The following is a 24,198-nucleotide window of genomic DNA, read 5'->3' on the forward strand; positions in this document are numbered from 1 at the left end:
ATCTTGGCAGCTAATTAAGCTTTGATTGGCCATAACAACTTAGTATCACCCAAGGAAGGCAATCAACTATTAGTTAACAGTCATCATCAGCCTCTCAAAATTATTAACTACGACCTCTTTATCATCCAAATCAGCCTTGAATTCTCGAGATTAATAACCCTCAACTTTATTCCTATCTTTAATCAAGACTTTGTCTCATATGTCTTTGACCATAACTCAATATCCGACATGGGAAGCATAGGAATTTTGGGAATACAAGAGCACGTTCTCGTACCCAACACCAGCACCATCTCCATCACCATCTAAACCCTGGACCTTTTTGCAACTAGACATCCCTGAACCGCGAAAATCGAACAAGCCATGAGTGGCAAACGATATGCCTTCGTCCCTATGGACGTAGATGAAGTCGGTCCACAGAAAGTTGAGAAGAAATCAAAACATCGACGCCGTGATGAAAACGAAAAATCAAGCTCTCGTCGCGACTCCCATCGCAAGTCGCATCGCACTCGAAGTCGGAGTCGCAGTCGATCGCCCCGCCCAGATACATACAAACACAAATCCAAATCAATACGAAGGCAAGGCGAGAAAGACTTTGATGATAGATGGGGCGATGAAGAACCAGGAAGCGAGCCTGACCCGTCGGAGGATGGACGCGACGAGGAACCCGAATCCAAGGAATTACCTAAACGTGTAAAAACAAGGCATGAAGAGGATGAGGACAAAAATGATGGTGCTGAATCCGATACGGCGCGTGATATCGCCGAAAGAGAAGCTTTTTCCAAACGTCTCAAGGAACGAGACGGGGGAAAGTCAAAGACGGAGGGTAAAGCTGAAAGAGAACGCCAGCGGCTAGCTGAGGAACTTTCCTCAAGTCGAGCTGCTATGCCAGATTTGCGCGAGCGTTCCAGGCAAGATTACCTAAAGAAGAGAGAGACGGAAAGGTTAGCGTTGCTACGGAAACAGGTGGCAGAAGAAACGGCAGAGTTAAACAGTGGCGTACGTTTGTCGGAGCGCGAAAAGACAGAGTTTGCGAAGAATCGAGAAATTTTACGCCTTGCCGAAGAACGATTACGGATTGATGATCATCGCGATGGATATTACATGCCGGAGGACTATATCACAGAAAAGGGAAAGATCGATAGGAAGCGGAAAGAGGAGGCTTTGTACAAACGCTACGTCGAAAGAGACGAATATGGCCAAGAGAAATTCGTGACCGAACATGAAGAATGGGAGAAAGAGCAAACCCAAAAAGCCAAGGCCCAGATCAACAGGGCGGAAAGAGAGTATGAAGGAGACTATGCCCCTGTGCTAGACCCAGAACAGTATATACAATGGAATCTAGGCTCGACATTAGCGGGCGAGGGAAAGGCATTAACTCAGGAACAACGGTTTCTGGACGCACAGATCGAAGCTGCCGAAAAGAAGGCCTTGTCGATTCAGGAGACTCGGAAGAGTTTACCTATCTACAAATACCGGGATGAGTTTATCGCGGCTATCGAGCAATACCAGATCCTTGTTCTCGTAGGTGAGACGGGTAGTGGAAAGACTACACAATTACCTCAATACCTACATGAGGCCGGTTATACCAAAAATGGCCTCAAAGTTGGTTGCACACAACCTCGAAGAGTTGCAGCTATGAGTGTAGCAGCTCGAGTTGCAGAAGAAATGGGAGTGAAGGTCGGAAATGAGGTTGGGTATTCGATTCGATTCGAGGACTCTACTAGCGACAAGACTGTCCTAAAGTATATGACCGACGGTATGTTACTCCGAGAATTCATGACGGAACCGGACCTTTCCGGCTATTCAGCTTTGATGATCGACGAGGCCCACGAGCGGACTGTTCATACGGATATCCTACTAGCCTTGGTCAAAGATCTAGCTAGAGAGCGACCAGATTTAAAACTTTTGATCTCTTCGGCTACAATGAATGCCGAGAAATTTGCGAAATATTTCGACGATGCTCCGATCTTCAATATTCCGGGACGAAGGTATCCCGTCGATATCTACTACACCCCAGCGCCAGAAGCGAACTATTTGACAGCAGCTATCACGACTATCTTCCAGATCCACACGAGCCAAGGAAAGGGGGATATTCTGGTGTTCTTAACAGGTCAAGACGAGATCGAGGCCGCCGAATTACAGTTAACAGAGACTGCCAGGAAACTGGGGAATCGAGTAAAAGAATTACTCGTGTGCCCTATCTATGCCAATTTGCCATCAGAGCTTCAGTCCAAAATCTTCGAGCCCACTCCCGACGGCGCTCGCAAAGTGGTCCTGGCTACGAACATTGCTGAAACCAGTCTGACAATCGATGGCATCACATATGTCATTGATCCGGGATATGTGAAGGAGAACGTGTATAATCCAGCGACGGGTATGTCAAATCTCGTCGTTGTCCCATGCTCCCGAGCCTCAGCGAATCAGCGCAGCGGACGTGCTGGCCGTGTTGGTCCCGGTAAATGCTTTCGTCTCTATACTAGGTTTGCCTACATGAACGAGATGGATGAATCTACTACACCCGAAATCCAAAGAACAAATCTCAACAGTGTCGTCTTGTTGCTAAAGTCGCTTGGCATTAATCAGCTACTTGAGTTTGAGTTCATGGATCCACCCCCTACTGAATCTCTGATTGGAGCTTTGAATCAACTTTTTGCGTTGCAAGCTCTTAACCATAAGGGCGAGCTCACAAAAGTCGGCAGGCAAATGGCTGAATTCCCTACAGACCCGATGCTTGCCAAGGCAGTGCTCGCTGCAGATAAGTTCAAGTGCGTTGATGAAGTTCTGTCGATTGTGGCGATGTTGAGTGAAGCCTCGGCTCTATTCTTCCGACCCAAGGACAAGAAGATCCACGCCGATAGTGCCCGAAACCGGTTTACTGTCAAGGAGGGTGGTGATCATCTAACACTTTTAAATATATGGAACCAATGGGTTGAGAGTGACTTCTCTCCTATTTGGTCGCGCGAGAACTTCCTGCAACAGCGGTCCCTAACTCGGGCCCGAGATGTTCGAGATCAGCTAGCCAAGCTTTGCGAGCGGGTCGAGGTTGCACCGTCCACGTGCGGCTCGTCCAACATCGAGCCCATCAAGAAAGCGCTCACTGCAGGTTTCTTCCCCAATGCTGCCAAGTTACAACGCAGTGGCGATAGTTATCGAACAGTCAAGAACAACACGACGGTCTGGATCCACCCTAGCTCCGTGCTGATGAAGTCGGAGCCGCCGGAGAGGATGGTGATCTATTATGAGCTGGTGTTGACGAACAAGGAGTACATGCGAAGCTGCATGCCCATCAAGCCGCAGTGGTTGAATGAGGTTGCGCCTCACTTCCACAAGAAGAAGGATCTGGAGGAGTTGGAGGAGAGGAAGATGCCTAAAGGACAAAAGACATAAGAATAGTTAAGGGATATTGGGGTCCGAGGTCACGGGATATCAGGATATAAGTGTATAAAAGCAGGGCCAACATATAGCTGATATTCCGCTTCATGAATAATCCGAACTATAAGAATACCCAGATGAGTGCTTTGCTACGTAACGTGATTAACTCACAAGCCGCGCATTTATGACTTGACTTGAATATCGTGTAATTGACGATAGTGAGGCAATCATCAGATTCACCACCTACCTACACAAACACCCCAATTCCCCTTTTCCCATCCCATAAATAAAAATAAAATTTCACTTCAACAAAGCCTCCTCCCCCTCCTTAGGCACCAGCTCCTCGAATCTCCGCAGATCCATCGGCTTTTCCAAAAGCGGCACGACGAACGGATCGAACGTCTTCCAGTACGGGTTCGAGAGGTGGTACTTCTGGCTCCCCTCGTTCTCGTACCGCTCCACGATCGTGAAGTCTTGCGGGTCGTGGACGGATTGCACTGTTTATGTATGTGAGCACCTACAAGTTTGGTTTTGGGGGGGGAGGGAAAGGGGGGGAGATGAGACGGGAATGGGAGGAAGGGGTAGGAAGGGGAGGGAAGAAGAAAGGGGGAGCAACGTACTGACAAACCACGATAATGTCTCCTTGTCCTGCGAGTACACGGCGGACGCCTCGTTCAGCTTCGCGTGCAGCTTGGCGATGGTGTCGGCGCCGGGCTTGGAGCGGAGGTGCACGACGATTGTGTAGACCATGGTTGTGGTTTGTTTTATTTTATTTTATCTTATTTTACGTATTTTGTATGATGGTTAAATTTCACGTGCTTATTCAGGAACATGGAATATTTCGAAGGCGTTGAGCGGGTTTGAGGTACTTTAACTAATTGGAGAGGTCCGATAAGTTTCGCCGTGCCCGCCTCCACTTGTGCTTTTTATTTTAATGTTTCGGCCTCCGCATTTTTGGGCCCTACATACTAGGTAGTAGGTAACTACCTCATAGTACATCAGTAGTAGAGATGACGAGCGTTAGCTCCGGCTGGCTCCATTACACACGTATGATAGGTAACTATTAGTTAGGTGCATACACAGTACCTACTACCTAGTAATGTCGAATCACGGTTTAAAGTCAGGGTTATCGGATTACGTAATTGGTTTGAGTTGGTGTGCGTCCCCTTTTATCCCATTTCTCTGAATTTTTAGGCAGGTAATTTGCTCTATTTTGTCATTGGATTTATAGCTATCGCAGGTACTATGTAAGATTCCCAATGATAGGTGATTGTGGTAGGTAGTGCATGCAGTTCAAGTCACATCATACACTAGATACGCAAGGAAAGTGAATAGAGTAACAAGAACAGCTATTAGTCCTATCTCGTTATCCAAACTATCTCCTCTCATGCGGAGCGGGTATATGTTGTGGAGTTATGTAAGGGAGGAAACTGGAGGAGTGCACGCTGGCACCGTCTTGATTGAACTGAACTGAACTCCCAAATAACGAGGATGTACATGAACCCAAGTGCCCCCCTGTTGATCACCTCAAACTCCCCCCATTTTGGGCCGACGACTATACCTCATTCGGACAGGCACTTGGGCTTAACTGCTTTTTTAGGCACTTGGGTTCAACTTTTTGTCACTTAAGGTTTATTTTTACAAAAACAAAAAATTCATAATTAATTATTAATTAATTATAAACATAACTTTAAAAGATAATTATAATAATTATTAAGTTTAATATTTTATATATTTTAATTTTAATTTAATTAATTTATAATCAATTTATAATTAATTACAAATTAATTATAAATTGATTTTTAATTGATTCTTATTTAATCATTAATTAATTAAAAATAAATTGCTATCGGAGGCTTATCCGCACCCTAGTACATAGCGCTGGTCCGGGCTCTCCAGCTAGCCTCTAACATACTATCCTTAATAACTTTTCCTTCAATAGACGCATCTTGATGCAACCGGTATCATTAGAACCGCCTCAATTAGCGCTTCCAAATGATATATGGTTCAAAGAAATGCGACCAGTGGTTGCGAAGTTATTCGGGGTTGAATGAAGTAAGCACTTTTAACGCTAGCCGAGGGCTATCACGTGATCAAGGTACCGATTACAGATGTATCTTTTTTCAGGTGCTTCTTAATCTTTAAATTCAAATAACTTCAGATTCAGATATCGCATTAATCTGAAACATATATTGTTTGGAAGCTCTAATTGAGGCGATTCCAATGATATAGGATGCACTAAAGCGGCAGCTTGGGCTGATTGAAGGTTTGAAGCTTGGGCTTTTTGCAGCCCGTTTTCTTTGTACCTGGGTGCAAAGGCAAAACTCAAAAAAATAAGACTCGAAAGTTCAAATAATCAGGTGGGCCCCTGTAAAGCATGTGGCCAATTACAGCTAGCTAAATTCCGGATTTTCGTGTGACCGAGCCCCATTCTGGGTGGGCTTTATAGCGGGACACTAGGCCTAAAATGGGGGGAGTTTGAGGTGATCTACAGGGGGGCACTTGGGTTCATCTACCTCCTGCCAAAGAACTAGTTAGCACCTCGTACCTAGGCGAGTACCCACACGTCCGACTCGGAAGAGATTGTGCTCGTGAAAAGATCGGGGCTCCTCCCGAAGAGGACCCACTGACTGACCCGATCTACCAAAAAGTGCCCGCTTCACTAACATCGGTTATAGTATAGTTTTAGGGCACAAACTTTCACAACATCAAGCAGAAACATCCGGGCTCATGGCCTAATGGTAAGGCGTTAGATTTCGGTTGAAATCACTACTCTCTAAAGATTGCAGGTTCGATCCCTGCTGAGCTCGATTAGATTTTCTATTTTTCTTTTTTCTTTTTCTCTCTCTCGCATGTAGGTAGGCATATATGATAACCTTCTGTTCAAATAACTTTTGCTCGCGAATTGGACAACAGAAGGGAGAAGGGCCTACTGAAGTCTGAAGTAAACAAACCGCGTTTATGTAAGTAGTATTTATACGCATGAAATACGTAAGCGCGAGGCCAAGCAATCATAAATGATAAACATCAAACCTCTTCGTAAAACACTTTAATTTGTCACGGTTAAAGATGTGGACAGGACATCAACCGCTGTGCTTTTAGTGCGTCATGGATGCATGACAAATACATGGGCTGGGCGCATGCGGCTCCATCCCTAGATGCTCTCGGATCGCCTCCTCCCTACGTGTAAGTTTCAATTACATGATCTCCCGCGGGACTATTTTGAGCGAGCGGGCTATGGCGGATGGGCAACGAAAGTAATAAACACCTGTATAAGCCTATATAGACACCGATATAGTTAACATGTCACTGCCCGCATTCCTCTTAGGAGCAATAAATATCGACGTAAAATCGAGTTGGAGCAGTTCTGTCTGATCAATAATATAAACCTGTGTCCATCATGTTACACCTACACCGGGTGAAGCAATCCGGGCCAATAGTATTATTACCGGAGATGCCGGGGCCGGCAAATTCAGATTTGGGGCACCGGGTGTGGCAGAGGAGGGCCAGCTGTCGGAATGAATACTGCCGGGTTATGGATTTCTCAAACTACCGCGTTTTCCGGTCTCTAGCCTCCAATCGTGCCGGGCTTAATTACACAATGTCAACCACACAGTAAGCTACAAGGGGGAAGGCCTAAGCCTCCGAAGAAAGACGGTAGGTGGTAGGTGATGGTGGCAGGCTAGGCTATGCTCAACTTGGTAAATTGTAATACACAGCATTTAAGACAGTCAGCTTTGTCTTACCTAGTCGTCTCCTCAAAGAGGTAAGGGGAGGCTAGATTCCATGCCTCTTTCGAAGTCGTGAGTTACCAAAGGCTTATTTATATAGCTACATATCTAGGTTAGGTTAGTATTGATAGTTACCGTACATAGTATTTCACACCCCTTGGTGGCGTCGTGATGGAGGTAAGACATACTCCATTAGGAATTTATATGGAGATTGTGTATTAATCGGACTTTGAATGTTACATGTAACTAGTAGCCAGTCACAGTAAACGGCATTAACGGTAGGGAATATCCTGTTATGTGTACGAGATGCGTACATAGTACGAAATGATACGAAATGCGAAGTGTAGGTTCAAAAATTATTACCGATACGAAGATTTGAAAAGTAAAGTATGAAGTACCAAGTTACAAGTACATATATGTAGTTATTATTTACTGTGCCGTGCCGTACAGGCGCGATTGCATGTATCGCTGGTGCATGCAAATGTTGATGGTAATATGCGGAGCTACCTTTAAATCCAGCCGAAGAATGTCCGTCGGTCGCAAATGCCAGAAGGAGAAGTGACCTACCCTAGGTAAGTAATGATGTATCTCTTGTATCTCTTGTATCTCTAGCTTCTAGACTCTACTTGGTAGGAGCTGCTTACCAAACTGACCAAAAATGACCATGACTTATTAATTGGAGCCAAGGTCAGCTGGGTCTCAGCATGTTTAATAGGTTAAAATAAGTAGCCCAGGCAGGAACTGGCAAGTACAATACACCTGCATAACATGTAAAGCCTAGGGGGTTCAATGTTGCGCAACGGAGTTTCCAAGGACAATCAAAATCACAGGTACTGTACCCTTTTTTAAAATATCATCTCCATCAATTCAAGGTTCACTTTTACAAAGTTCTCACTCTATCCGGATATACGGATCCCATTGTTTCCGATAACCACCGTGGCACCGGTGGCACCGTGGGAAAAAAAGATCCCTGAATGATTGGTACCTATCTAGTAGGTACTTACTACCTAGTAGCATACATACCTCCAGGGCTACATAGCACTGCTGCACTGAGCTTTGGAAGCTTAGAAGACTTGAACCTTGGTAAACTCCAACGGCCACAGCCAAGGTTAATTGAAGGAAGTCCTTTTTTTTTTGTGATTTGAAGGTATTCGCTTGTAACCTTTTTTTTATTGTTTTTTTTGTCATCCATGATACTACCTACCTTAGTACCCCCTTACCGGACATCTTCTCAATCAGGAATCTTCTTAAGTCCTCGCAATCCTGTATCATTGATGTTTTGTATGCACAATTTACATGTCGCTGAGGCTTTGAGCTGAGGTTATTTCCGAATCCTTTTTCAATCAAAGTACCTCGAGTACCACGAGTTACCAGTATAACCAATCCTAAGTTCAAAGTCCCAGGTCCCAAGTCCCAAGTCCCAAGTCCCAAGTCCCAAGTCCCAAGTCCAGTTCAGTCCAGTTCAGTCCAGTCCCCAGTTTCAAGTTCCCCAAACTCCCCAAACTCCAGCTCGGCGCCATGGACTCTCGGCCCGCCAGCTATCAGACAAGTGTCTTTCGCGCACAGCCGACCGAAGGAGTTCAACGCAAGATTCAAAAGCGCAACCGTCCTCCTGTATCATGTCTACTTTGCCGTACACGCAAGTGAGTGAGTTCCTTATTATCCCCCACCATCCATCCCCTTCTTACTTACCGTGCCCCCTTATAGAGTAAAATGCGACCGTCAGCAACCATGTGAAAGGTGTGTCAAGAGCGGCGAGGCCAACTTTTGCGAGTATGCGCCGCGTGCCTCTCGCAAGACCCGCGCCGATTCGCGTCCGCAGGTAGATGCCCGGGCGAGACATGAGCCCATGTCTCGTCCTGTCTTGCAAGTCCGTCTTCAGAAGCTTGAGGAAATGGTAAACGGCCTAGTTTATACAGCTCGGGGTCGGGAGCCTGCTCTTGACACACCCTCGAGCTCAGACCAACGGACGGACACTACTGAGACTCGCTCTGATCTAGGCTCACCACCGAGCGTAGTTACGTCAGGCGGACCCCTTCTGCCTGCTGCACTTGGTGAGCATAGCTATGTCGGCGCTACTCACTGGGCTTCTATTCTAGAAAGCATTCACGACATCCAAGGGATTTTGGACAATGAGTCGGACGATGCCCCTACCCCTTCACCCCCACCACAGAAAGTGTGCTCAGCTGGTCTGGATGTTCTCTTTGGCAAGCTACCACCTATCACTCTGTCGCAAGCTGTTGCGCGGTTACCACCTCGAAGCAAAACGGATGCACTCATATTATTGTACTTTCGTCATAAATTCACCACAGCGCCATATATCCATACCACAAAATTTCAAAGAGAGTACGATGCATTCTGGGAAGATCCGTCTTCGGCTAGCCTTCTTTGGATTAGCTGCCTGGCTTCCATGCTCTGGGTTGCCGCATCAATCTCGATAATGAAGGGCGAAAGTGATGAGTCTGAAGCAAGCATGCCTGACAATCTAAATGCCCTAGCGACTGAGTGTTTGGTATCCGGAGATTACTTATCTAGCAAACCCTACTGCATCGAAGCGCTTCTCTTGCATAGCTATACAGAGTTACAGAAGAACAAGGAAATCGACTCAAGCTTATGGGCCAAGTTTGGACTGGTTGCCCGGCTTGCGCAACGTATGGGATATCATAGAGATCCAAAATATCTCTCCAACGTCACACCGTTCGAGGGTGAGCTTCGTAGACGAGCTTTTTTCTTCATCGAAGTATTCGATGTACTTTTCTCCTTTCAGCTTGGCATGCCCCCGGTCATTCGCGACGACGAATGCGATACCGAGTCGCCAAGTAATTTATATGATTCCGACTTTGACGAGAATGTCATGACGCTCCCTCCGCCACGACCCCCTACTGAGCCCACGTCTACTTTATACCTGTGCTACAAATCAAAATTATGCCGACTGTTGCGCCGAGTGATTCGTTACGCGTTGTCGATCCACCCTCCGCCGTACGAAGAAGTGCTGAAGTTAGACGATGAACTACATCAGTACCACGCTCAAGTTCCCGCTTCTTTACAAATTAAGCCTGTCCGGTCATATAGCTTCACGGACCAGACATACGACATCATGCATCGCCTCATGTTGGAAATGATGTTTCTAAAGAGTCTCTGTGTGCTGCACAGACCTTATCTAAATCGCGAGAAAGATAATCCTAATTACGATGGATCACGGACGACTTGTCGGGATGCTGCCCTCCGGATCCTAGATCTACACGCCGAGTACGAAGCGGAGAGCCGACCAGGGGGCCGGATCTACGAGGATAAATATATGCTTTCGGCTCTAACGCTCCACGACTTTTTGATCGCATCAATGATATTATGTCTTGATCTAACGGAGAATCTACCGAGCAGGTAAGTTATAAGCTAGGCAATGCGAGGGTGACGTTCTTTTATTATCTGCTGACGATAATGTTAGTCCTACCGATCGATCAAGAAAGCTTAAGGCTCTGGGGACATCTTACAAGATGTGGTCCGAAAGGAGGCATAGTTCCAAGGACGCAGCTCATGCTACCCGAGTGGTTGGTGCTATTCTTCGCAAGGTTTCGATGCAAGATCCTGCTACCGCTCGTTCACCCCCGCCCCCTCCTCCACCTCCAAAACCTGAGGTTCGGGATGGCTCATTGGCTAGTTTGCTTAACAATGATGTCCAGCCAGCGCCTTCGTCTACGTTGTTCGACTCTATGATACTCCCCATAGACTTTTCCATGGACTTCGTACCATTAGATACCGTGCTGAACAATCACAGCTCGGTCGATTGGGTAAGAATCGTTGGCTATCTATCTCTGATCTGGGTTTTTGCTCACTTATTTGCAGGGCACTATCGACCAATTCCTTCTGGACAGGCCAGACAGCGGGTTTAGAACTACTATGCCCTAAAAGTTTCACCATCCGAAAATTTATTATCACATTTCCACGCCTGTGGTGAATCAGCGATCGATCTACCACCTATCTCGCCGTTAGTAGTAGAGCCATGGATTTGTATGTTTGATGTTGTACTCGTGTTGAGAAGAACGCAGGCGAATGACGCGAACATTGTTGTATTTGTCAACCACCATTAGATTACCTGCTTCTTTTTTCTCTTGTTGTGTCTACCCTGTGTACCCTGTATAGATACTTGGCTTTGACCTAGACGCGAACTTTTCTATTATGCTCATGCATCGTTACGGGCGCCATGGCGTCTGGTGGACTGAAAAGGTAGCAGGGGTGTTGTTTGTTTTGTTTTGTTTTGTTTTTTTAAAAAATATTTTGAAAGGAAGATAGATATATTTACCTCCTATTATCTAGGTACTATCCAGGTAGAAAGGTGTAGGGAGGTAGCTAGTAGTCGGCAGGTGGCTCCTTATAATGGTAATACTACCTACCTAGTAATCCATCCTCTACGTGGTTTTTAATAAGAAAAAGAAAATAGAAAGAAATAGCCTGGGCAATGCGGATACCTAGATGATAGATGATATTGTTCTGGGTAAACCCTTCCCCTTAGAATACACAGTCAGTGAAGTAGGTACCTATATATTAGGCCAATAACTAGGTACAGATCGTTGGAAATGACCTCTCCCTTTTTCTTTTTGTCTATCTAATAAATAGCTAGTATGAGGCAGGTACCTAGAATGGGCATCTCTTTCAGCGTAGTGGCCCCTATGTATAGGTAGGTATGTAGTTATAACAGGCTTGGTACCTATTTATGCTAGTACTACAGTAACTACTGGAGCTTGTCTCTCTTTGCTGATAGTTAACTAGTTGGATGTACGAAGTAGTTACTGTGTTGGTATGTATTTGGGTCAGTCAGTGTGTAGGTATGTAGGTAGGTAGGTACTAGGTTAGGTAATTGTGATAGATGCTCGCTTGGAACAACCGAGTTTCGCTTTCCAGCCTCAGCTAGTTAGTTATGTATTGTATTGTACAGTACTTTCGCGATTCACCCCTGCATACGTAGGTAGGTAGGTAGGTAGGCATTGTTCTGGCCTACTTACATACATACATACAGAAAACGTACCTACACGCAAAGTGCTGCTCCAGCAGCCAGCACACGGGATACAGAGACTTGAAATAGAGCCCCCCCCCCCCTCCCCCCCAACTCTCACCCCGTACCCCTTTTCCTTCCCCTTCTTCTTCTTCTTCTTCTTCTCGCTCTTTCTCTCATACCTACTCCGACTTATACTGTATAGGTAACCAAGTAAAATAAAATAGCCAAGGCTAGTAGTAGTAGTAGTAGTAGTAGTAGTAGTAGAGAGAAACGATGTCCATCGTCGCGGCGGAAGAGAGAGAGAAAAAAAAAAAAACGTCTAGACCTCTTTGCTGCCTAGGTGCCTCGGTAAGATGGTTGGTTCCCCTTAGGCGGGTGGATTGTATATTACCTAGGTACCTATGTATGTATAGGTAGATACGTAGGTAGGTGGCGATTCGATTCAATTGTGACTGACTACTAGGTGCGCATACCTATAGAAAAGGGGTATGAAAGGGGTACCTATGAAAGAGATATGTGTGCAGAGGAGAGGCTATCACGAAGACAATGTAACTAAGTATCGTACCTACCTAGCCTAGGCAAGTAACACTTCTAGTAAAAGTATCAGTCGACGGAGCTATCGCTTGAATATATTTGTACGTAGTATTTGTTTAGATACTATACACGGTATATACAGGTACACATTCCCAGCCAGTTAGATCCGCTACCTCTACGTCTAACAACTCGAGGGGAAAACCACTTTCTCTCTCCCGTCTATATGGTATTTATATAACCCACCCGATGACCCATCTCATCTACCCACCAATACCCGTACCCCCCTTGCGAACCCAAGGGAGCACCACTTTATCCGGGGCACGGGACAGGCCGATCGGCTTCGGGATCGCCAGGATAGGGTTAGGCGGGAGTTCGGGTTTCTCACCAAGGGCTATGCCTAGCGGTTTCTTCGACGTGTCCCGTTTTAATCCTATGGGAGTTGCGTTTGGATCTGGTGCTCGGAATGCAGCCGTCTGTTTGGATTGGCCCCCGGACTTCTCAGCGTCGGTCTTGAGTTTGGAGAGTTCCCTGTCTAGAACCGGCATTTTTCCTATGGGCATCTTCTTCGGAGGTTGCGCTTTCAATCCCAGGGGAGTCGACTCCAGCGGAGCGGGTGGTCTGAACTGATCCGTGAGCCCAAACTTAGGCTTGGGGAGTTCTTCCTTTGGGTTACAGGCGAGGGCCAAAGGTGCCTTTTGCTCCTCCTGATTGGTTCCAGGTTCGTGTTCGCTACCTGTAGCAGAGGCTATGCCTAAAGGTTCTTTTAAACTCTCCTGTACGATTTTCTGTTCTGCCTCGCTTATGGACCTAGGCTTAAGCTTAGGAAGTTCTTCATTTGTATCATTGGTTGTGCCTGTACGTATCTTCTGGACCTCTTCCTTTATTGATGGGGAAGTTGGAGCTTGGTATCGCTTCTGTGTAAACGGCTGTTCAGAACCATCTGCCTCCCAAATACTAAGTAGATATTCGGCAAATTGTCGTGGTTCGTTGAAGTTGATGGTCTCCTTGCGTAAAGCCTGAATTAGTGTAGCCACCCGTTTTCTTTTCGCTCCATTCAGACGATTAAATTCATAAATTGTACGAGAATGGGATTCAATGCCGATATGCTCCAGAAAGCGCACAACCCTGACAGCGTGGACAAGGTAACCGTCCTGAATGAGAGCCCTAATGACGATGTTCCATGTAACGACATTGGGTGTAAGACCTTCTTTAATCATCATGTTTAGCACTGTTACCACCGCTTGGGTGCGCTTATGGTTTTTCAGGCCATTCATCAATACTGTATAAGTGTGGACTGACGGTGGTGGATGAATTATGTTCTCCCCAGACTCTTCTCGCTCCTTTTTTGCGTTTGCCTGCATTTTCTCAACCATTTGAACGCCATTATTTAGGGCCCTGGAGAACTGTAATATATCTCGTAGAAAGGTGTCGTGGACTAGAGTTCCCTTTTCTTTGATGAGTTTGACTAATGTATGATCGCGCTGGTACAAGAGACGCATGAAATGGCGGTAATACAACCTTATAGGCATTGGAGCCTTAAGGACTCGAAAAATGGCCCTGAACATTATTGATAAAGTGGTAGTATCCGGCTTCATAAGCAGGGCATCTGGTCGTTGCACCAGAGTATCAGCTAGTTCAGCAAGTTCTAGCATGTGCATTTTGGGTCGACCACCTCTTCTCGGAAGAAGTAGGTTCTCTAAGGGAAACAAGGTGAGTTTCTGTAGCTGTTCCACGCGGAAGAATTTGGTATACACTCTGGCCATCAGCCGCAACGCCTCAATGTGTTTTCGCTGCCTCCGCCGATGCTCCTTCTGTGACTCATTGTATCGGTATATCCAATCCAGAAGATCATTAACTAGATATAGAGTCCAGGCTCCTCGAGACTCGATAATATGAAACATGCGTTCGAAATATGCCATATCAAGGGTGAGTTTGGACCCGTTCAAGAGGATCGAGAAGACATTGATGTCGGGTTCTATGCCACGTCTGATTAAGAGGTCAAATATACTCCACGCGGTCTCAATATGTCCTCGAGCACAGAAGTTTTGCATCAGGGCAGATAAGTTTAGTAGATTGGGACGAAACCCAGAGTCTAGCAGCAACTTGAAAAGCTCGTCTGGCGCAGCGTGACCGCTCGGCAATCTTTCTTTATCGTATATGGTTAGAAGAGAAGTACAAACACTGGCAGCCGCTGGTGAGTTTATATCGAACCCGAGCCTAGATGCGAGAGAATGAATGACTTCGGCAGCCTGTACCTTGTATTTTGTTGTATGAGCGTACCGACTTGCAAAATGGAGAAGTGTATTGGAGCTAAGCGGATGTTCGATCTTTTCAAGAGCTTCATGAAGCCCAAGCAGCTGACGAGTTGATATCAATGACATAACCCTCCGGATCACCATCTGCTCTAGAACCATATAACCTGGAGGACAATTCTCAAGGAGGAACATGACGAGCTCGACAAGTTGTTGATGGTTGCCCTTGGCGATCTTATCGTCATCCAGCATTCGGAAAAGGAGGTAAACCGAATCCTCGACGATGTAGCTTGGGCACGATGTAGATTGAAACGTTGATAAAAAGGAAACTGGCACCCAGTTGAGGTGGCTTTGGAATGCGGCCATTACTACACGTGGCCATAAGGACTCGCGCTTCTCCTGGCTCGATCTGTGCCATGTATCCCTCATAGTCTCCAAACCTTGCTTCGACACAGTCATCCAAAAATCCGCATTAGGTAGCCTGGCAGATAGTTTGAAAGATAGCTTGGCAGAAGCAAGGCTGATTGTCTGTTTTAAGAACTTGAAATGATTCTTCCAGTCATGGAACAAATCAAGTTGCGCTTCTGCCCTTTCCAGGGAATTTGATTCCCATGCTTCCCGGAGCAGCCTTTTCAGTTGGCCAACTGTATGACGGGTTTCTTCCCGCGACAATTGATATATATGTTCGAGGTCGTCGAAGACAATGCGATAATTTCCGTTTGCTTTTAATATCTTCGCCTTTAACTCTTGTGAAGATGAAGCTAGCGGCGTAGGGACTGGTCTTCGTCGTTTTCTGCCCCTTCTTTTACGCTTCTCCTGTGCCACTCCTCGTTCTGCTACCGATTCCTCTTGAACTTGAACTTCTTGCCAACCGGGTACTTGATTGGGTCTGGCCACAGGGATTTCATGACCAGTGGTAGGCTTTTGCTGGTTTATAGACTCCCGCCTCTGTTCCTCTTCTAAAATTGTCCAAGTTGGTGGTGGTACCGACGTTGATGTCGCTTGAGTGTGTAGTTTTAGGCGCTTCGGTTTCAGTCGTCCTATATAGCCCATACGGGACTGAGCAAGTCGGGTTATACATTTGCGACATATGAATGGCGTGGACATGATCGCAAGTAAGTCGGTATCGTGAATGTAGCTAGCAGAGGGCTTCGATCGACATGAGGTTGACAGGGCATTTTTATGGTCGTGGATGAATAATGCTTAGAGTCCTGGTCTCTCTCGCGAAAGGATTCAATATTTGGACTGAAGGGTCTACTAAGACACAGGCGCAACATGTATTGTAGGGAACATGTACATAGTAAGTTATATACGTATCGAAGAAGTTTATAAAAGAAAGGAAGAAGAAAAAAAAGGAACAAGAAAGGAATCTTGTTCTTGAACCATGCACAATATACAAAACAAGAACAAGATTCAAGATTGATGTTGTAATTAATAGCTCTAAAATGCAATTATGTTACTATCGCAAAGCCAAAAAGTCACTAACTTTAGAGATTAGTGGTTTTAATAGGTAGATGCCATGTGGGTTGTCAACTAAAATTCTTTATCGGTCCCTAAAACTTCTTATCGATAAATGATAATCAGCCAGCAACATTGAATTGCAAGCATTGAAGGTCCATTACCAAGTTGTATGTACTTACATGTGTTTTTTTTTTTTAGGTGTGGCATTTTAATCCAATCCAATTCAACCTGCCATCACTACCACAAGCCCTATATTCATTCATTCTTTAGTCTTTGACGACTTCATCAAAATGTCAACATCACAAGCAGCTCTCAGCGCCGCGGCCGACGACCGCAAGGCGCGGCTCGCCAAGCTCAAGTCCCTAAAGCGCAAGCAACCCGCCGACGAGATCGCACCCCCCGAATCAGACCGCCTCGCCTCTCCCTCCGCAACCCCAGCTCCAGAACCCTCCGCAGAAACCGAAGTAGAATCCATCGCCCGCCTGCACCTATCCGGGCGGAACTACGACGCCGAGACCAAAGGTCCCAAACTCGGGTTCGAGGCTCCGCCCACACTCACCATGGAAGGTCCGACACTCGAGGAGCAAGCAGCGGAGATGGAAGCCGAGATCAAGCGCAAAGCCGCGGAGGACGCGAAGGACGACAAGGGGATCGACCTGTTCAAGCTGCAGCCCAAGAAGCCGAACTGGGACCTCAAGCGCGACCTCGACAAGAAGCTGGAGGTGCTGAACGTGCGCACGGACAACGCGATCGCGAAGCTGGTTCGGGAGCGCATCACGGGCGCGCAGGCGGCGGCTGCGAAGAAGACGGCTAAGCCGATTGCGGAGAATGAGAACGATGACGAGGGGGGGAGGGTGGAGGCGGCGGGTATGGATGGCGTGGCGCTGGTGGAAGGGCTAAGGGTGAGGGAAAGGGAGGAGGAGGAAGAGGAGCGGAAAGAGCGCGAGGAGGAGGAGGAAGATGCTATATAAAATAAAACAATCTCAATCAGGACCTCGAGGGAAGAATCGTTTGCATGGCTACGGCGTTTTGGTTTATTCATGGACTTGGCAAAAAAGATGGATTTATAATAATGCCTAGGTATTCAGGTACTACCATACAAGTAGTCTAGTCTACAAGTAGGTAGACTTCACTAGAAATGGTTGATCTGAGCCGAATTAAAGACTAAATTAAAGACTATGATACCCAAGTTTCAACGACTCGTGTTCATTGCCTGTGTCAGAGCTAATCTCTTGGAGAAAGGGCTCAAACTCCTATCACGTTGCTCCCGTTCTCGCCTTGGCGGGGCCCCTCCCCGTCTTTGACCACCTCCACGAGAAGGCACGGGATCTCGACTGCCTCGCTTGTCCGAGTGTCGTGGCGGGCTCCTGTCACGATTTCTTGATGGTTCTGGAGACCTTGAACGGTACCGTCGTCGTTCACGTGGAGGCGGGGGTGACACATCAGACTCTGGAGAATATCCTCTACGCCGACTGGATGGGCCTTCGTCTCCCGTTGCAGGGCTGCCACCCCGCGTTGGCGAGAGCGGCTTTCGACTCGGTCTATCAGACCGGCTATCATTCCTGGCTCGTCTGGGAGGATTTGGCGAATAGCGTCGCTGTGAATCGCTATCCGAGCTATATGACCGCTCTCGAGGGGCTCGGCCTGCTGGTGGTGGTGGTGGTGGCCGGTTTGATGCTTCTATAAGGAAGTCTGGTACCACAGTAGAAGCTTGCTGGGCTCGAGGTGGTGAAAGCGATCCTCTCGTAGAGATAGAGGATACGGAGTCGTACGAAACCGACCTCTTTCGCTTAGGAGACCCTCCCTCTGAGTCATTGTCCTCCAGCTCTCGCTTCCTGGCCCTCTCAGCCTCTCGCTTAGCGAGCTCCTCATCGGCTACGCCCTTTCTGTAAGCTGGTTAGTAAATTTTCAAAACTAGAATGTCGGGAGTACCCTTACTGCTTCGCTAGAGCGTCTTGAACATCGCTAGCCAGTTTGGGGGCAAGCTTGGGGTTGAGGAGTTGCTGGGTGCGTGAGGGCCTGGAGACATAAGGCCTCTCTTGTGTTGAAGCCTTGCATTCATAAGAGTAGTGACGTGCTGAGAAGGTTAGCAGAGGCTTAAGAAAGTTTGATGGTGTACACATATCTTTCTTAAGACATTTTTGGCATTGGACATTAGCGGGAGTCGCCTTTGTTGGGTCGCGTCGATACATGGCTGCGAGATTGATTCGTTATGAGATGGCGTGGGATGTATGTATACCTATGTAGTATGTAGGAGGTGTTTCGGTATGAAAGAATGATGACAGTGTTTAATTGAGATATTCAGGTATCCATATGCATATGAACAAAAAGTGTTTTTTCCACGATTTATTTCTCTGGTCTGTGGTCTGTGTGAAAGGCTTCAGTGCTGCTGCTCAGTACTTACAGTGAGAACGTCGAACATTGAATATCGAACAATGAATTCATGGATCAATTGATGCCAGGCATGGCCATGTAGAGCTTTGTTTGTACCTATGTATATGTAGTATCACTGTAGCGACATGGATCATGGATGTATTTACATATTGAAACTTCCAACTCGAAATACACATCATCAGTGGCCAATGATATCACTGCAGTAACTTGAACTATCTATAAATTGTGGCCGTGCAAGCCTTGTCAGCCACAGAGTGCCATCAGTTGAAATCCCATTAGTTACTTACAGGGATGTACCTCAATGATCAGTGCTGGGTAAGCATCGAAAGAGCAAAACCTCAGACGTCAGCCAGCCGCAATCAGGGGATTAATTCGCTTCCAGGTTGACACGGCTCCTACCGGTAGGTAAAACTAGGGCGCTAACTCGCTAATTGCCTAGTAAAATTAGCTACTTACAGACGTTTTCAAGCCCTGCCATTTTTATTTTATTTTAACATTGAACGCTCCCCAATCTTCCAAGGTTATTACTACATACCTACACTACATTGCTACATTGTAAGACCCGGGGCTGGAGAAACTTCCTAACCTTAGTTTAGTGTAGAGAGTGAGATTGGAATTGGAGCCTTGGCTTTTAACTTTTAACCTTTGCCATTCTTTACCTTACTCTTAACAACTGACAACCAACAACTTACAACTGCACATGTGGTTTCGCCGATTTCTTTAGAATCTACCATACCACACCATACTTTACCTTACCTTGCCTTTTGCGGATTACACACAAACAAACACCTACACACACACAACACACAATATACCCAGCCTCGCTTTGCTTCCTTCGCACAACGACTTTTTAAAAGTCGCCCTCCTCGACCCCCGCTACAGTGAAGAGGTCGAGTGCGAGTGCGAGTGCGATAGATTACTATTCGTAGAGGGGAAAGGGAAAGAGAAAGACCAAGACCAAGACCAGGACCAAGACCTAGTCAACGAAGAGGAGGAGAGGTTGACTATCACCTTATTTTATTCCATTTTTCTGGATCGACCAACGAACGAAATCAAACCACCAACATATATTTGAAAAGAACTATCGTCAGTATTGTCGGTCAGAAAGAATCAACAGTTGCATTTGTGCCTGAGAAGTTTACGATTGTACCCAAACAACGGCCTTATAAACCTTTCCTGCGCTTCATCTAAGTAATAAGTAATCATCAATCTTGGTTCTTTGCGACCGAGTCTCATTCGAGCCATTCGAACCATTCGAGCCGTAAGTGGCCTACGCTTTTTTATTATATGCGATTGTTCGTGCAACCCAACTTTCTATAACCAGTCAGCCTGTCGACCACTATCAACCAATCTCATCACATTCAACCCGTTTTCCTCTCTCGCTCTTGTCTCTTTCTTTCTCCCCCTTCTTTCCTTTCCCTTCCCTTTCCTATTCCATCAGTTCTTATCCAACATCCCGCCCCAATATTTCTTACTTTGCTGACAGCAGCCCTATTCTATCTAGTATCCATTCTTTCCACCAACACCATTCGGCACTCCTCCCGTGTAGACATACTGTCGACAGCTCAGAAAAGCTCCAAGATCGCCTGTATCGGCTTCGAACCCTGGAACCTAGGAACTTCACGATACGTCCCTGAGATACCCGAATCGCACAATGATTAGCCGTATTCCGTACTCCCACAGGGCTGCGTTTATTCATTTTCTTTCCTGATTTCTACCTCTTCTGACGTCGATTTACCGAAGCTATTGGACAGTTCGGTTGTTGAAGTACTTTTGTTCAGGGTACCTAGAGTTCACGAGCGCACTACGCTTGCATCTGTCACTATCGAGAGTAAGGTGATACGGCCTGCCTACCGCATTTATATCTAGACGCCATTAGTACAAATCATGGCGACCGTACCCACACCATCTGCTGGCCCTAAAAAGCTGTCATTTGCCAAGGTATGTGGTTGTCCTAGAATGCCACAATGAGAGCGCACCAACTCCGCTTTCTGGGTTATATCATATAGCTAACTTTGAGTATAGGTTGTAGCATCTAAACCTAAAGAGAATATCCCTATTGTTTCAACTACAAGAGTTGCTGTACCAGCCATGGAGCATCGCATGCAACCACCCGCTATCCCTGTGGCATCTGCGACAAGCAAAGGGACAACGGCAACTACTACTTCTACTACTACCACTACCACTAAAACCCCAGTTTTCTTGGAAAACGGCTCAGTGACGAATACGCTCAGGAGCGAGGCAGCGAACGGCGCCAAGGCTGTGCAGGGCGGGAAAGACTTGCAACCCTCCCCTTCTGCTGCCAGCGTTTCATCGACACCTAGTTTGGTCGTAAACGGCTCTTCCTCTTCTGTTGGCGGTTCGCATGGTAAAAACGACAATGGAACTTCAGTATCTGATGACGCTTCACAAAGGGCTGATTCTAACTCTGAGATGGGCACTAAGGCCCCTAGTCTTGATGGAAAAAGCATCACTTCAGGAACTACATTCGCTTTAGACGAGAAGGAATCCCTACGTCCAGATGACAGCGCCAGCGTGAAGGCCTCTGCAGAGGACGACGAACCCTTTTCGGTTAGGGGTTCCCTAATTGCCAACACTCGCATAGGCTCCGAGGTAGCCCGGATCCATCGCCTTCGAATCGGCGACATGCCCGAAAGGCGAATCGTACAGATACTACCTGAGTCGCAAGAACAGAACGTGTCTACTCCTCAAAGTGGTGTCTCCAGCCAGCAGCCTCCTGTTGAACAGCCTCAGACTCTAGGTATAGTTAATGGGTCTTCTGATGCATTCACCTCACTCTACGGTCAGAACCCAGATGAAAAGCTTCTTGAGGCCATGCAGTCTCCTAAAGACCGTATCTTCTTGCTTCGGTTAGAACAAGAAGTAATAAATTTCGTCCAATCCTCGAAGTAAGTACCCATAAGATCTGTATTATAAGCAATACCTAGTATAATAATAGGAAAGCTAACGCCAATATAGGGAGCCCTACATGGACCTTCCACCAAACAACTCGTTCTGCAGAATGTTGACTCATAAGCTTGCTGATTATTATCACATGACACATTCCTTCGAAGCAGTCCAAGGCTCCGTCCGTATCTTCCGGACTCCTTTCTGCCGAGTTCCCCCATCCTTAGCTAGCATTGCGGGAACCAATGTCAAACCCCCTGCCACTACGACACCCCCCCAAGTTCTGCCGAAGAAGATTATGCGGCGTGGTGAAGAAGGATCCGGCCATGGTAGTAACAGCCCATCCAAAGCAACATCCGAAGTTGGGAGTGACGGCAAGGACAAGTCGGCTCCGAATCAAAAGTAAGTACTGCTATATATCAACCAGTGTGCATCTCATTGACATCACACTAGGCTCACTAGAGAAGAACGCGAAGAAGCGTATCTAAAAGCTCGGGAAAGAATTTTTGGCAGTTCAGACAAGCCGGGAGAGTCGACACCAGGTATGCTTATTGATATTATTTCCACGTTTTTGCCAAACATCCTAACACTACTATTAGATAATGAAGACGCAAATGGTGTTTCCCGGGCAAGCTCCGTGTCGGCAAAGGATAAATCTACACTGGGCAAGCGAGGAAAGACTGGCAAGCAACGCAGAGACGACTCTGAGAGCTTCGACTCCCGTTCGCAGTACCAGCCATACTACCACCCACACCAACCTAATTGGACGACGCCTCAGTATATCCCCATCAACCACCCACAATATGGCAGTCCAGTTCAACAGCCTTATCAGGGCCCAATGCCTCCCCAAGCATATGCGCCTCCTGCACAAGCATACCCTGCTATGAACCCTACTATGATGCCGAATAATGCATTCCCTCAATATAGCAATATGCCAGTAGTAAGTGTCAATCATGGCTTGATGACTTTGACGGAGGAGGCTAATATATTTTCAAAGTATCCACCCCAAGCACAACCCACGCCTCCGAGATACACCCCGTCCAACAGTTCGATGGGAACGTATGGTGGGCCGGTTCCAAGCCCTCCGCACCAGCCCTGGCAACCGACTTTCGCCCCAGTACCACCGTCTTCTAGCCCGTATCAAAGTCGTGCACCTCCTCCTCCACCTCCATCTCAGCCACAGCCGCAACCCCAACCCCAGCCTCAGGTTCAGGGTAGCCCGGGATCCATTGGTATCCCTTACGCCTTCGGACAACTTCCTGCTAATGCCAACCCCCATGATCCGAAGAGCCAGCACCCTATCCCTGGAAGTTATAATCGGCACGCGTTCAATCCTAAGACGCAATCATTCGTGCCTAGCAATGGTATGATGCAGGTCCAGCCCCCCATGCCCCCGTATAACATGGGCGGCCACGGTAGTCCCCAAGTCGGTTCACCTCATCTAGCCTATAGTGGCTATAGCTCGCCCGCTCCGCCTCAGCCGTATGTAGGCGGACCGGGATACGGAATGAGTCGGCAAGGGTCCAACAGCTCCCTACCGGCTTATCACCCAACACAGCACATTCCCCAACACCCGTCGGCACATTTGCCGCAGGTTCCGCCTCAGATGCCGAATAAGCCAAGCATTCCTCCTCCACCAACCGGGCCGGGTCAGAATTATAGCCACCTCCCCGCGTTTGGAAATCCGGCCACTCTACCACAGAAGCCCCCTTCGGGAATTTAGATGGAGGAGTCGCACAACGTAAGCACATGCATGAAAAGTTAGCAAGCATTGATGGTGTTTATTCTTTTCGGTGAGGACTTGACAAATCAAGGCGGATGGATACAGGAAACCCGCGAAGACAACGACACCGGCGTAAAACTTTGGCGGGTGGTTTGTAACGGTATCATTGGTAGGCGTTCAAGGCGATGGGGAGTAAATATATTCATACACGACTCGCAAAGAGCCAATACGAAATGATGGGATGATCTATCTTTCCTCTATCACACCATACACCATACATTAAGGTTAAACAGAGTCCCCTTTCTCCATTTGCGAGGAAATTGGCTCTAGGAATTGCGACCAAAACATAGGATTGTAAAGGATAACTTATCCATAGTATTATCTACCAGAGTAGTATTGTAGCAAGTCAGAGCAGGGTAAAGGCAGGCGAAGAAATTTTATATCCATTCCACTTTCTACTTTGCACTAGGTATCCATATTCCATTTTGCACTCTTACACTTTTTACCCCTATATACCTGGGCAGACAACACATATACTGCCCCAGGAGTTGAAAATATCACAGTTTGAAGTAAGTTGGCAGTAAGTTGGTGTGGTCAGTTAGTTGGGTAGTTGGGTACCTATCTACCATTTACCAATCTACATACCTCGGCAGGGTGGTACAGTAGATATGTAGGTAGGTATGGAGGTAGAGTACCTATACAGTACATGTAAGCACCACATCACATCACATCACATCCTTCCCACATAAAATGTATAGAAATTAGGTAGGTAGGTACCTGGGTAGGACTTTTTTTTCTTTTTTTCTTTTTCTTTTTTCTTTTCTTCTTTTA

General features: G+C 46.8%; 7 protein-coding genes and 1 non-coding gene across 8 annotated transcripts; 5 read left to right on the forward strand and 3 right to left on the reverse strand.

Annotated features, from left to right (window-relative positions):
- Nucleotides 1–55: 55 nt before the first annotated feature.
- On the forward strand, nt 56–3,630 carry GGS25DRAFT_359115 (helicase associated domain-containing protein). The gene is made up of 2 exons (XM_049258116.1): nt 56–2,374; nt 2,723–3,630. Exons 1-2 carry the CDS (start codon nt 361–363, stop codon nt 3,385–3,387), a joined length of 2,679 nt encoding a protein of 892 aa, XP_049114517.1. The 5' UTR covers nt 56–360; the 3' UTR covers nt 3,388–3,630.
- A 42-nt stretch (nt 3,631–3,672) lies between these two features.
- On the reverse strand, nt 3,673–4,122 carry GGS25DRAFT_523529 (uncharacterized protein; the record flags this gene model as incomplete). The annotated part of the gene is made up of 2 exons (XM_049264439.1): nt 3,673–3,869; nt 3,993–4,122. The coding sequence occupies 2 exons, from the start codon at nt 4,120–4,122 to the stop codon at nt 3,673–3,675; spliced, it is 327 nt and encodes a 108-aa protein (XP_049114518.1).
- A 1,974-nt stretch (nt 4,123–6,096) lies between these two features.
- On the forward strand, nt 6,097–6,182 carry GGS25DRAFT_t72. The gene has a single exon. It is a non-coding gene; the product is annotated as a tRNA-Arg (tRNA).
- Nucleotides 6,183–8,456: 2,274 nt separating this feature from the next.
- On the forward strand, nt 8,457–11,550 carry GGS25DRAFT_359145 (fungal-specific transcription factor domain-containing protein). The gene is made up of 4 exons (XM_049258117.1): nt 8,457–8,746; nt 8,811–10,484; nt 10,549–10,891; nt 10,947–11,550. Exons 1-4 carry the CDS (start codon nt 8,622–8,624, stop codon nt 11,007–11,009), a joined length of 2,205 nt encoding a protein of 734 aa, XP_049114519.1. The 5' UTR covers nt 8,457–8,621; the 3' UTR covers nt 11,010–11,550.
- Nucleotides 11,551–12,707: 1,157 nt separating this feature from the next.
- Nucleotides 12,708–16,375, reverse strand: GGS25DRAFT_498352 (uncharacterized protein). Its single transcript, XM_049261692.1, has one exon. The coding sequence runs from the start codon at nt 15,987–15,989 to the stop codon at nt 12,891–12,893; it is 3,099 nt and encodes a 1,032-aa protein (XP_049114520.1). The 5' UTR covers nt 15,990–16,375; the 3' UTR covers nt 12,708–12,890.
- Nucleotides 16,376–16,490: 115 nt separating this feature from the next.
- Nucleotides 16,491–17,451, forward strand: GGS25DRAFT_359173 (cwf18 pre-mRNA splicing factor-domain-containing protein). The gene has a single exon (XM_049258118.1). The coding sequence runs from the start codon at nt 16,634–16,636 to the stop codon at nt 17,312–17,314; it is 681 nt and encodes a 226-aa protein (XP_049114521.1). The 5' UTR covers nt 16,491–16,633; the 3' UTR covers nt 17,315–17,451.
- On the reverse strand, nt 17,425–18,765 carry GGS25DRAFT_359177 (zinc knuckle-domain-containing protein). The gene is made up of 4 exons (XM_049258119.1): nt 18,748–18,765; nt 18,469–18,582; nt 18,282–18,417; nt 17,425–18,229 (listed from the first exon to the last, which is right to left on the reverse strand). The coding sequence occupies exons 2-4, from the start codon at nt 18,533–18,535 to the stop codon at nt 17,536–17,538; spliced, it is 897 nt and encodes a 298-aa protein (XP_049114522.1). The 5' UTR covers nt 18,536–18,582; nt 18,748–18,765; the 3' UTR covers nt 17,425–17,535.
- Nucleotides 18,766–20,457: 1,692 nt separating this feature from the next.
- On the forward strand, nt 20,458–23,686 carry GGS25DRAFT_359189 (uncharacterized protein). Its single transcript, XM_049258120.1, has 6 exons — nt 20,458–20,678; nt 20,763–21,646; nt 21,717–22,046; nt 22,098–22,186; nt 22,244–22,584; nt 22,642–23,686. Exons 1-6 carry the CDS (start codon nt 20,625–20,627, stop codon nt 23,365–23,367), a joined length of 2,424 nt encoding a protein of 807 aa, XP_049114523.1. The 5' UTR covers nt 20,458–20,624; the 3' UTR covers nt 23,368–23,686.
- The last annotated feature ends 512 nt before the right edge of the window (nt 23,687–24,198 follow it).

This window comes from Hypoxylon fragiforme, assembly GCF_022984875.1.
Source record: "Hypoxylon fragiforme strain CBS 206.31 chromosome Unknown GGS25scaffold_7, whole genome shotgun sequence".
Taxonomy (NCBI): domain Eukaryota; kingdom Fungi; phylum Ascomycota; class Sordariomycetes; order Xylariales; family Hypoxylaceae; genus Hypoxylon; species Hypoxylon fragiforme.